The 13,287-nt window shown below is 49.8% G+C and overlaps 1 protein-coding gene across 13 annotated transcripts in view; it reads right to left on the bottom strand.

The window, feature by feature from the left end:
- LOC116950050 (uncharacterized) overlaps window positions 1–13,287 on the bottom strand; it is a 75,916-nt gene that overhangs the window by 19,030 nt on the left and 43,599 nt on the right. For all 13 annotated transcript variants that reach the window (XM_032967442.2, XM_076072591.1, XM_032967441.2 and 10 more), the window contains 2 exons: window positions 3,193–3,290; window positions 2,709–2,829 (listed from right to left, as the gene is read on the bottom strand). In XM_032967442.2, the coding sequence (XP_032823333.2) occupies window positions 2,709–2,829; window positions 3,193–3,290 (219 nt within the window). The remainder of the gene's footprint in view (window positions 1–2,708; window positions 2,830–3,192; window positions 3,291–13,287) is intronic.

Below are 13,287 nucleotides of genomic sequence, written 5' to 3' on the forward strand. Positions count from 1 at the left end.
CAAAGCCAACAAAAGAGCCGCATCGCACCGATAATTTTTGAATGATTGTCCGTACTTCACCACGCTGGTCAGTCAGTGCTGGCTGTTGAACGGTTCGGGTGGGAGGGGTGGGGGTGCGTGCCCAGGACACGGTTAAGGTGCGTTAGACATGTCCGCCACCGATGTTAGCCATGGTCAGGAATGGAGCTCGGGTTGTCAGGTTAGGAGAGCAGTTTGCTAACCTCCTGCGCCACCGCTCCACCTAATGATTCATTACGTAGCTACAAATGAAGTTACACAGACAGGCCTTTTTGTCATTCCACTGCTGGATGAGGGATTTGCATGATCGCCTGGTCATGGCAGTAAAAGCAAAAGGACTGCCGAATCCATCTGTGCAAGAGCGTGGAGGGTTTTATCCGGGTTCATCCGGTCTCATCGCATTCACGAAACAGAACTGGCCAAACGTCAACAATGTAGTGGGAGAAGAGGAGACTTGGGAGACTCGGTGAGGCTTTCCTGGGTAAATAAAGGACATTTTCTGGTTATAAATATTTATATTCGTTTCCCCAGTGGGTCAGGCACACAACAGGCAGCCGCAGGCAAGTGTGGGCAGCAATAGCGGCGGTGGCGGTAGTACACACATCATCCGACCGCACTGTGAGAAGCGCAACACTTATCACATTCTGGCAGTGGCTTTCGTGTTAATTTTTTTTTGTTCCTCATCATTAAATGCAAAACCAGCTATTTAATGAGTGCACATTGCACGCACGTTTTGCAATCCACTGCAAATTCCCCGGAACAATTAATTCGGTTTAAAAAACGCCAAACTGCAAACGACTTTGGGATGTAATGTGTGATTATGGGTTTTTGTTACTTGTGAAGTATACGCTGTAAGATATTTTTTCCCATAAAAAACACAATGAGTTATTTATGGGGGGGGGGGGTGGCTGCTTGCAATTACAATGCAATACAATTTGGGGTTATGCATACAATGCAATTATAATTATACAACTTTAGTACAAATTTGCGTTGCTATCTGAGACTTGGCCAACAGAAATTATGTTAAATTGGTTCAAAGAAATGAGCCAGAGTAAAAAAAGACAATACTAGAGTATTTGAAAATACGTTACCCCCGCCCCCCCACCATCTTCCTCACTGCCACTTAAAACAACTATTTAAGCAATTTAACAGTTCCTGACGCATGTTTTAAAAACGTTTACATATTTCATGCATATGCATGATTGTTCTGCCTTGATTTCCTCTAGCCAACGACCTACCGGCATGGCTGCCTGCCTACCTGCCACTCCATAAACCAAATTACAGCCGCCGTTTCGGCAAAAGGATCTCGACATGCAGTCGCGCATATGGGTGCCGTATAAATCCAGTGGCATCGCCGTTACTATTCTCGCCATCATCATTCTGCCGCAGCGGCGCTTAAGAGCCGCGTGCGGTAAAGCGACGTCGTTTCGGCTGCGAGGGTGCCAAACAACGACAGCGATGAGCGGCGCCCGCCGCCGTTTCGAATACAAAAAAAAAAAACGTAGGCTGTCAAGACATTTTGTAAAACTGAAGGGTCTGGACGCCCGTGCTCAAATAATCACCGATATTTTCAAGAAATGTGCAAAGATTTAGAAAAGGTCAAGCACGCGCGTGTTAATGGGATGGCGTTGGAAGAACATTGCCACTGTTTTTTCGACCTCGCACGTTTCGGCATCAGGGCAAGTGGAGGAGGGGGTTACGGGGGGGGGGGGGTGGGTGGTCAGTATTAGAGCAGCGGAAACGGGCAATACTTTGACTGGTTTCAATACTAAATTAATAGGGCGAGGGCCTGTTTCGCGGTGTCGTTGTGGTCCATCGGCCAATGAGGCTGCTGCACCAATGTTTTCCAGCAGCATTTTGTTTAAGCAGACGCAGAGTCTCATCAGCAGAGACTGGCCGGTCAGGGCGGTGACGTGGCCCGTCGGTAGCGCGTTCGTCGCCTGTTGCAGAGGTGCACGGTTCCAATTCGGTGGCAGCCCCTGATTATTACCACGGTTATAATAACCATAAATAACACTCCGTGCCATCTGCTTCACTCGCAGTGGACTTCAAATATTCCCACGACGTGATTCGAAAGAGCAGGCCAATGTGTTCCATCAGCGTCAGGGTCCAAACTTGCCAATTTCGAAAATTACACCGCTAATTACTCAATTGGGATTCTACACACAACAGCAGTGATCTTTGAACCCTATTGGCAGACTCATGCCCCTAGTCTCTGGCTTCTCACACTGGTAACATAAAATAATTTTTTTAATTGCATTAAACATTGCTAGGTTGCCCAACGTTATAGACAAGAGCATTCTCAGAATTACAGCAGTGCCAATTATGCAATTTAAAAAAGCTAAAATATTTTCCGACATTCCTGCTCCTCCGCATCTCCGACGCGTTTTCAGGTCGTGCCGCGTGTTGTTTGGCGCAACGTCCAACGTTTCACTCTGCGTGCCGGAAGCTTCTTCAGTATTGTGCTACCGGCACGTGCAGCGGACACAACAGACCGACATCACCGTGCGGTACAACACGAGAGAGAGCGACACGTCGGGACAGACGCGCAGCAACAACCGCGAACACCCAACACGGTCGTGCCCCCGATACCAACGGCAAAAAGCAAAGGCACGGGAACAGGCGAGCACGGCTGGGTGCGCCTGCAAGGCGCGATCATTACCATGTGACAGACAGGCCCCATGTCTTACCTTCTGGCCGACCAGCTCGCCCTGCTTCACCTGTGCCAGCTCTGACACCAGCCTCTCTTTCTCTTGCTTCAGTCCAGACAGCTGCGCTTCCTTCTGGGACACGCTTGCCCTCAATTCTTCGCTGCACGGAGAGAAGGCGGCGATAAATAAATGATAGCCACGCGCTCAAGAAAGATTTCCCTTTGCGAAAAAAGGGAATCTCTTAGGCCGGGGTCCATGCTAGCCCAAGCAATTAGACGTGCGAATCTGCCTCTTCTGCAGTGAGGAACCGGTTGCGCAACTTCCTCGCAACTGGCTGCAAAGACGTCCGCATGAGGAACTCCTCATGCAACTAGTCATGCAGCTATCCCTGTGCAGCACTGGCTAGCAAGCGGGCATTAAGTCTGCCAGTAAGTCGGCGGCGACGTTGCTATGCACCTTTCCCAGATACAGTAATTCGCGAGTGCTCGATCACATTCGGACCAGTGCCCAGTGAAAAACTCACAGCTGAGCGGTGAGCCCCACAATCCTCTGGTTGCTGCCATCGTCGCGCTCTCTCCCCGTCTCTCGCTCCTGCTGACTCAGCTGCTTCAGTCTCTCCAGCTGCGGAAAAACACATGCACGCGAAGAGCAAAGGCACGCTGCAGTAACACGCGCAAGTATGTTCCCACACCCCCCCCCCCCCGTCAATCTACTGCTGGATGAGGGCCTCCGCAATGCCGTGTAGGTCGGCTTAGCTCGAGTTGGTGAAGGAGGCAGGGAGCATGGATGTGGGGACGTAGAGGTATATCACAACTGCTGTACTGCCCTCTGCTGTCCGCCATGCAGCCCTTATGTCGATAGTCGGAACGCCTCTCATGTAAAGTGGTCGCCCACCCAAGCATTATGCAGCCTTAAACCAGCTTAGCTTCCGAGATTGGACGAGATCTGACGCATTAAGTGTTGCAGCAAAATGTTTTTCAACTGGTTTAAAAAAAATAAGTTGTCTTTTCTTCCAATTTTATTCCAACTGTGCTATGGGTGTCATGTCAAGCGAGGAAGCATCCATTAAGATCTCTTGCAAGCCAGTGACCCTCCGTGTAAAGAAAACGGCTCGTGGAAGAAGATATCACAGAACGACTTCTGAGAACCTCTTCAAGTGACCTGCGGTCCACTCGGTGGGTGCCAGCACTCATCTACCTGGCCTGCCGCAGGGAGCAACGTTAATCTCCTGACGCATAAAACCGATATTTTCAATTCTCAGCAGGTTGAATTTTACCAAATAATGACCACAATCTAATTTAGTCGAATAGTTTTGTTTCTGTATAAATCATTGGTTGGTGGGGGCTGGAAACATCAACTTGCTACGCTTGGCAGCAACCTGGTTTAGTCGGGCGACATGGTGACGAGATGTTTACTACTTTGCCTTGGTATACAGGGCATGGGTTCGATCCAGACCCTGACGCCTATATATTTGGAGGTTGCATTCTCTCCCCGTGGTCGCGTGGATATTTTTCCAGGTCGTCTGGTTTTTAACTCCACATTTAGAATCAACATGCGCTTAGAGTATTTGTCTGCTATAAATTTCCACGTGATAAGACATTCATTTCGTTGAGCTATCATTTGTGGCCAGGTCGCTTCTGAAAAAAGCTATATAGTTCAGTGGGCCTTACCTGCTAAATAAAAAAATAGTTGTTCCATATTCCAAGTGGGAACCCTCTGGGCCACGTCAGGCCAGCCCAACATTTGCGAACACTCAAATCGTGCACGTACACATACACAAATGCACGCGCCATTTAATGTAATTGGGCTTAGCCTCTATGGACACAAATCTTCCCGAACTCCCATCCGCCTTCAGCGAAAATTACATGCGATCAAAACCGTTCACGGTCTGGCTATACGCCGTAACATTTAATAGTAATAATGAACGTAAAGTAATTATACTTGGGATTTATACGGTGTCCTTTATCATAGTTCTCAGAGCGCCGAGCAAGTAAAGGATGGGAATTAATAATAAGCAAGGAGTAAGCGGGGGAGAGAGAGGCTAAAGAAAGAGAACGAGAAAAGAGTCGGCCCCTAGTCAGTCGACTCCCAAGTTTAAACCTCCAAGGGGGCAGGAAATTTCCACGGCCTGGGTGCTGGTGGAGACAAAAAGCCGGGGCCACCACAGGACGCAAGCTGAGGGTCCAATAATGCAGCACACGCTGGCATTTCAGCGCACGCTCAAATACAAGCATAATCACTTTGAAAAAATCAGTTCACGTCCGGCGAACCAATCGCCGTGACATTGTGCAAATACAATGCCTCACCTGCACGCCGGTCCTAACGGAGACCGGAGTCGTCCGACCGATTCCAAGCGTGTATCCTTTCAGCGGCGCACGGTAAGCACTCGGTGCAAGGGGTTACATAATTGCATTCTGACGGTGGGGTTTTTTACGTAACCAGCCCCCTCTCTGGACTGCGTAGCAAACAGTGAGACAGAAAGCAGGGCGATCGTCTGCAGGATTAAGCAACTTTTAATCTTCGCCAAAGCGCTCCAAGGTCAAAATGAAATGTTTGATACCGACAGCAGAACACGGCAATAGAGCGACGGAGAATACTCTCCGAGCTAAGCAAGTGACATCAAGCGCTTCCCAACCCCCCTTCATCCCTGGGGAGTGCTTCGAGACGCCAACAAACACGTGGCTCCTCTCTCTAAACGAACGACATTGCCGCTTCGTTAATGCGCCCATCCCTCCGCTCGTTCGCTCCCCTCCCGTTCCCCCTCCGCTGTAACTCCGGCCTCCTTCCACACATCCTCCCCGCCCCCCTCCCCTACCCCCCCCCCCCGGCGATGTTCCAAAGCTGTACTGTCAGCAGCGATTTGCGTCACTGGCCCGCTGAAACGCACACACGCGCCGCCGCTTGATTAAGGCCGTCAAAAACGCAACGGAGGATCGGGGCCACAGGTCAACACCTGCGGGGGACATCTAACGGGGAGGTTACGTTGCGTTTGCCCGAACAGTTAACGAAATAAAAGGAGAATTTCAGCAAAAACGAAACCCATTACAATAATCATCCCCGGCGAGAGCAACGTGGCTATGAATCCTTGACGGTCATTAGACAAGCAGGTATGAAGTAGCACATGCATGGGGCGTACGTAACAGAACGTTTCTTTTGCAACAGTCCGCTGACCGACGCTGTTGAGAGGTGAGCGGCGAGAGACCGGCACGCGGAATCGTTCCACACGGTCGGCTTTGTTGGGGCAATCGCCAGAGACCGGGAGCGGCAGCGACGGTGAAAATTCCCGCTTGCGGAAGATTCTGCTGCAAATCCCCCGAAAGACCTACGCTCTCTCCCTGCTCGGCGACGTGGTTCTAAATCCGCTCCTGCAAATAGCCGCCTCCATTATTTATTTATAATAGGGCGTCTATTTCCATTAGCCGGCACGTTACGGGGACTGGGGAGTAGGTTGGGGGCGGGAAATTGCGTACGCCGGGAAAAAAATAAATGAACGAGCGTACCGCGTGGAGGCGCCGTGCAAAAAGCAACCGATGCGAGCCGCACAGCTTGCAACGGCGCGCAGAAATCCGCTTAGAGTCTGCTTGTCGGGAGGGCAAAAGATAAAAGCCGACGAATTGTTCGGACGAAATTGTTTCCAATGGCGTTCGCGTTCCTCGATGTTCTCGCTTCCCGGTGCACGCTGCAGCGGCGACGACGGGCCGCCAAGTCGTGCGGTGCAACGAGAAAGGGCGAGCAACGTTGGCGCGTCCCGTCGCCAAAGACGGCCATCTGCTGCCCTCTGCAGGGGTTATGCTTCAGGGCAGGGACCACCCTCCTCCGCCCCCCCCCCCCCCCGACCGCCTCTCTAATACGGCTCCGAACAACGGGAGCCTCTCGCCACCCTTGGTGACCATTACCCAGCCAGCGCGTGTCTATAGGTGTGCGCCAACGCGGCTATGCGTCGCAGCTGTGCCTGCTTGTAGACACGCCATGGGGGGAGTTGAGGGAGGGGGGCAGAGAGTGGGGAAATTTCCGCCGCCCCCCCCTCCCCCCGCTCCGTCGCCCTCCCTTCCCCACAAATTTTATTGCTTGTCCGTTGTGCCTCTGATTAGCACGCTTGGCTACGTACGGTGCGAAAGAAGTTCAACATGCATACTTACATAAATCACAAATTCGATTATATGTAGAGATAGAGAACAGAATTTTTATTTTTTGATTTAAAGCTTTCGAAAAAACTAAGAATATAACAGAATTTTTCTCACCGACACTGGTTTAAGCGAGCTTGACTAAGTTGATGAGATACTGAATGCCAAAACTGGTTCCAAAATGTTGCGTGTATTAAACCAATGCTGCTGAAAATATATACACACTCCCAAAAGGCCGTACGGCTGATGACATGCATGTAAAAAGGGACACTTTTAATTTATTTTTCATGTGGCGAGACGAATATGGGAAGGAGGTGTAATTGTCTACTTATTTGTTTTCTGCTTACATGTGTTGTATGTCACAGACCATTTGCTGGAGATATTATTCATTAACGTAAATAATTCATGAACAATTCTTGATGTATATTTCATTGTGGATGCATTTAATGTCATACCACGAAAGGTTAATTTATAGGCTATCGATTTTGCCTCCAAACATGAGTTCATCCAAGTCATTTACCCCGGTCACCCTCGCAATGTTTCACGTGCCTCAATGGGTTTATGTTAAATAAAGTTTTCCGACTAAATAATGGATACCGACTGAGTGACTTTGTGTTCCAGTATAATTAATTTTGCAGTCTGAAAAATGTTCTTCCATCACCGTCTGGCCCTACCTCTGCCCCTGCGTACAATCTCAGCAGCCTACTTGCAAGCACGCATACCCCATTGAGTATTCGTTGCAAAGTGTCGCCCGGTTACGCAAGGACGGTGGACATGCAGCTCTGTCACACTCTCAGTGCCTGCCTGCCCTGCCCTGCCTGCCTGCGGCACTCAGTCCCAGTCATGTTCAGCCTCTCCCCATATCTCTTACCGAGGATTGTCCAGTGGTGGTCTCAAGACTGCTCCATTCAAGGCATACGGATACCCCATTAAGTTGCCACATCCGATCACTGGAGAAACCTCATGCGGGATGTTTACACTTGAGAACACGTGGAGGATCTGTTGCAGGGATCGCTGGCGGTGTACATGTGGGTGAGGATGCCCTTTCTTGACTCAATGTCAACATGATCTTGTTCTCCATCGTGAATACCTGGCGAGAAGTCCCCTTCTTTCTCTATCGTGTCCGATCCTTTCCTCTGTTCTCTCCCAGATTTGCTTTGCTTACCTCGTTATTTTCCGAACTCAATAAATAAGCAATGTCTCTTTCACACATCCGTCTCGCCACGTAAAAGAGAAAATTAATCTAAAGTTTTTCATCAGCTGCACGACCTTCCGGGAGTGCATATATCATTCAAGCATCATTGTTTCAATACAGGCAAAAACCCTCAACTGGTTTCGACTTGACTTTGCTAGATCACGCCTGAGAAACACAAAGGTTTTAACTCACTGACACAAACATGCATCGTTGCTGTACTTCTCCGGTTCTGTATCGCTTTGTTACCGCAGAGCGTAAATAAAAAATAAAATTAAAATTTAAAGCGGGATGTAACGTGCGCTCGGCTGTGTGTGCAAGCGTGCGTGAACATGCACGTTTATGCTCCTGGCTCTCTGCTGGCAGGAGGGAGGATGATGAGGAAGGCATGGAACAAGAGGGGGGGGGGGGGGGGGGGGAGGAAATCCAATGCTTGCTGCTCCATTGCCTAGCAATTTTTTCTCCCGCTCACCATTTACCCCAGGCACGAAATTACTTTCTGGATGGGATTTAAACATTTTATGGCGCAGGAATTGCGCTCGAGTCTCCGGGAGCCGGCGAGAGGGAGCGCGCCGCGGTGCCGCAAGTCGTTCATTAGCGCGCCGTGATCGCCGGAAAAAGAAAAAATATATATACACCGTTATGCGCGGGAAGGCAGCATAAATGGGGCGGAAGGTACGGAAGTATACCGTTTTTAAATGCGGTGCGTAAATGAATTAACGTGAGTTCGGTCTTTGAAACCACTTCAAATGGCCAATTATTTTATATATATATGCCCATCTTGCATTTCTGCTTGCAATATTCAAATCAAATATATATATTTTTTAACGGGCAATATGAAAAGGTAATTAAAACGCCGTGCGTTATAGTGGCTCTTCTGTCCCACGTTAAAAGCACCACTGTGTAAACACGCACACGCATATATGCTAGAAACTTATATACGTGTAGTGACGCATATTGAGTCACTACGGCGTTTAGCGCCAACTACTCATAGAAAGTGGAACTGTGCGTGTTAGAGTCTCTCTCTGACACCAGAGTATGTATGGCATGGAAGGGGGCCCTAGGGAGCATGGTTCTGCTGACTGTCAGAGAGGGGGCAGTTAAGGACGTGACAGTCTGGGTGAACCCGAGAGGACACGTGACCAGGACGGGATAATGAGGGGGGCCAAAATGTGGCGAGAGGGACACGTGATGTATAGGCCAGAACCTTCTGGTAGAATCTAGAAGGGAACATGGCCGAGGGCAGAGCCAGGCCACGCTCAGGGGCATAAAAGAGAGGTCCCGACAGCCAATCGAGGCCGTCTTCTGGAATCAACCTGTCGGTGCTACGTCTCTTCGATCCTCGGTCTTCGGTCTTTACGCTCGGCATCGTGGGTCAGACAGTGTGTCCTGACTGACCCGGTTATGTAGTTACACATTTGTGGTCTAGTTACCCCGTTGTGGTCCAGTTAACCTGTTGCACGTTTATGCAGTTACCCTGTTGGGGTGTGAGAATAAACGTGTCGCCTCCAAATTCCAAGTGTGTGCCTCCGTGGAACCCACTACACATCTGGCGTCAGAAGTGGTAAAAATAGCTAGGTGATAGCCCTAGCGTAGGGCGATGTTTACGGGACGAAAACGACTCACCAAGGCGTCTATGGATGAAGAGGACGACGAGGGGGTGATTCCCCAGACAGCCCGGTTAAAGACTGCAAGGCGGCTCGATAGCGGGAGGGAGCCGACGTCTCCGCGCCGCCGCCGTTGGGGAGCAAGCGCCTGACGCGCATCGCCTGCCCCGTCGATTTTTTTTGCCGCACCAGTAGCGTTGGGTCGCCGTGTTGGAACTGGAGGGACCGCGAAGTGAAGTCGCTGTGCCGGGGGATCCACGGGGAGACGGCTCCGCCGCTGCCGTTTCCCACGCGCGGGAAACCCAAGAAACGCGGCCCGCCAGCGCGCGCGGCCGCCATTCTGTCAGCCGGGCGGGAGCGGGTTCCCGCCAAATCACGTCTCCCGCCAAAAACCGACCCCTGCGGAGGGGAGGACCTCCACTCGTGCCAGGAGCGCCCCCGTCATCTGCTTTGAGTGCCGCCCGCCGGGTCACGTCTCAAGAGGATGCCGCGGGACGCCGTTCGACTTCCACTCTGCCGTCCTCCGCTCACCTCTGGGTCCTCAGGCGAGTCGCGACACATCTCACACCAGTGCCTTGCAGGCACACCATGCATCGTTTTCATGCGCCAGGTGGGATTTGTTTGCTGTTACTCCTCGCCGGGTTGCGGGGCGTGAGGATCGGGTTGCGTTGGGTGTCGGATTGGCCACGGCGTCCGTGTCAGTTGTCCGCGTTGTAACTTCGTTTTTTGTTGTTGTTGTTGTTGTTGCCGTAGAGTTCAGGTGCTCTGAGCCCGTGTTTTGTTAATGGGTATATCCAAATGGCAGGTCCAGTGTTGTTCAAAGTCACTGGCTGTATCCTGTCTGTTGTTGGACTGATTTATTGGGAGATCCAAACGACCGGTCCGGTGCTTGTTCAAGGTCAATGGCTGTATCCTGTCTGTGTTGCACAGATTTGTTTTTGGTGCGAGAATGCCCCTTAAGATCTTGGTGGATCAAGGGTGCGTTGATCTTCCATCTGTCCGTCCTTTTGCGTTTTTGTCCTCTCCGTTTCGATTGTGTACAGCTAACGCTGCGATGCGAGCCCTGGTGAGAGAGACTGTTAAAAATTCCCCCCCCCGATACGGCCAATGCGTGCGACTGAAAAGTGAGACGCCGCGTCAGAAAGACGGGAGGGTGGTAAAGGGCGACTATAAATGTCCCCAGTGATCCTCAAAGGAGGGCTGCTGATGTGTGGGATGGAGAATTGCAACGCTATAACTGTGTGGTACCCACCGTTCTATGGGGCAAAGTATAGCGGCTGCACACTAACGGTTGCTGCACCTTGGGGTGCAGCATACTGGGTCGACCTTGAAGCCCGACTTCTTTGACCTGGTATATGGGTCGACCTCGAAGAGCGACTTCTTTGACCCAGTATGTGGGTCGACCTCGAAGCTCGACTTCTTTGACCCAGTATGTGGGTCGACCTCGAAGCGTGACTTCTTTGAGCCAGGATGTCGGAAGATGTCCACAATCTAATTAAGAGGTGGATAAGCACCTGGATGGTTCAGACTTCACCCTATCACCACCTGAGTGATGGGATGGTTGCACTGCCTCCCCCCTATGTTCCGTTTGGAATTGATAAAAGCTACCATACTGCCTCTACTTGATTACTGTGCCATCGTATATAAATTAGCCCCCAGTACTGTACTGAAGAAGCTTGACTCAATTTATCACTCGATTTGCATTGAACTGCCCATATAGGACCCACCACTGTGATCTCTACATTGGGTCAAACTTAACATCTCTTAATGATCGACCGCTTGTACATCAGATCTTATTTATTCACGATGTACTTACAAAAAAATCCGCAGACTACCTGCTGGATCTCCTGTTTCGAAGAACAAATGTGACCTAAGGTCTTCACTCATTTACCAGCTTCACATTCCTTATTGCCGTACAAATACTGGAGGAAGGGCCTTTGCTATTGATGCCCCCAGGCTCTGGAATGCTATTGCCAATAAACTGCAAGTTGAATCATTACCTATGAGATCTTCACTCAAAACTGCTCTAGAGGAATTGTACACCCCTAGCTGCCACTATTCAAATCAAATGTTTTGCTCCGGATGACTGCTGCAAAGTATGATCTTGTGTTTTGATTTAGTGTGTGATCTTTAAAGGTGTATTGAAAATTTTTGATACTCCTACTGATGCTCCTGCTGTTGTGGAGTGATTCATGCAGCCAGCTATGGCTACAGGGCTTGGTGGTACATGTTGTTTAGGTCGTTTATTGTGAAATTTCGGTCACAGTTCCTATGATCACTGTTACATTGCTTTTATGGCTTCATTTTGGTGATTTAGAAAATGTTTTTTGGTTTGGCCATGTTTATTTGTTGTAGTACGGAGTTAAACTGATTGCTTTAATCTAAGTTATTTTGTGGTTGTTGTTGTTTGACTTGAATCCCACTGGTATTTTTGCACACAGCGTTGGTGTACGGTGATTTTTCTGGAAGATTTTGCTGGTTTTTCCTGGATTTTTCTGTTTGCGCGTAGTCACTTTAAGATGTTTTCTTGTTCATATTTTAGTTTTTTTGTTTGTTGCGGTTGCACCCGATTCAAGAGCCGAATGGCTCACAGGGCGATACCAAATGAAACTGAAACTCTGGCAGGGGACCCTGACGTCCATATTGTGTCGATGGGTGTGTACATATCCAGTATGACTACTCAAGGGCCAGGTGGCTGATGTGTGTGCCTCCGTGGAACCCACTACATACGTATAAATAAATATGTACAGGAAAAGGAACAAAAAACTGGAGCAAAGAGTCAAGAGAGATGAGGATGGGGAGGAAGAGGCTACACGAGGGCCCCGACGCTGCTGCTGCTGCACGGGGGAGCGGCGTTTTGTTTTCACAGTGGACGGCGGCGTGGAGAGGGGAGGGGTTCAAAGTGGGCGTGGCCACACGCGGAGGTCACATGGTTTACAGGAGACTTGAGCGGATTTCACCTCCCGATTAGCACGGTTGGCTACGTATAGTTTTGAAAGAAGCTCAACATACGCACATATGTATATTCTGTGAACTGTGTGGAGCGATGGCATAGTGATTGGTGCCCTGTCCAAAGAAACCACCGCCTAGACTTTGACTGTGGGCCAAGGCTAACATGAGTGGTGCGTGATATCCCAACCGGTCCTGAGCCATTCTCCCACTTGGCCATCCCACAGCACAGACCAGTGTGGTGAAGCAGTCTGCCAACCCCCATAATCGGAACGATGTGGAAAGGCCTTCGTACAACAGTGGCTTGACAAGAGCGCTGCACTTTCATTTTAAATTGTACAGTACAACGTCGCATATCGAACTCAGTGGGGACAAGAGGTATAGGCAGATGTGAGAAATGGTTGGATACGTCAATGTCTATTGAACGACGGCTACACCACGCACTAATAGGTTTAGTGGATACGAATAAAGTGTATGCTGCTGTACACCTCCGATTAGCACGGTTGGCTAGGTACGGTGCGAAAGAAGTTCAATAAATATACTATCTCACGGGAAAATACTTGGCTGGGCCTTAGAAGCGAGCATATGCATACAAGAGATTTAAGAGCACGCACGTGAAGAGGTCCTGATTCGGCAACATGCAAAATACAACATCCATAACCCTGGACACCATTGCAAATGTGATGTTCCACTGATTTAAAGCTTTCGTGACTGCTAGGATCCATACTCTTTGGTTCTATTGGGTA

This window comes from Petromyzon marinus, chromosome 38, assembly GCF_048934315.1.
Source record: "Petromyzon marinus isolate PM22_M1 ecotype Great Lakes invasive population chromosome 38, UKy_Petmar_22M1.pri1.0, whole genome shotgun sequence".
Classification (NCBI taxonomy): Eukaryota; Metazoa; Chordata; class Hyperoartia; order Petromyzontiformes; family Petromyzontidae; genus Petromyzon; species Petromyzon marinus.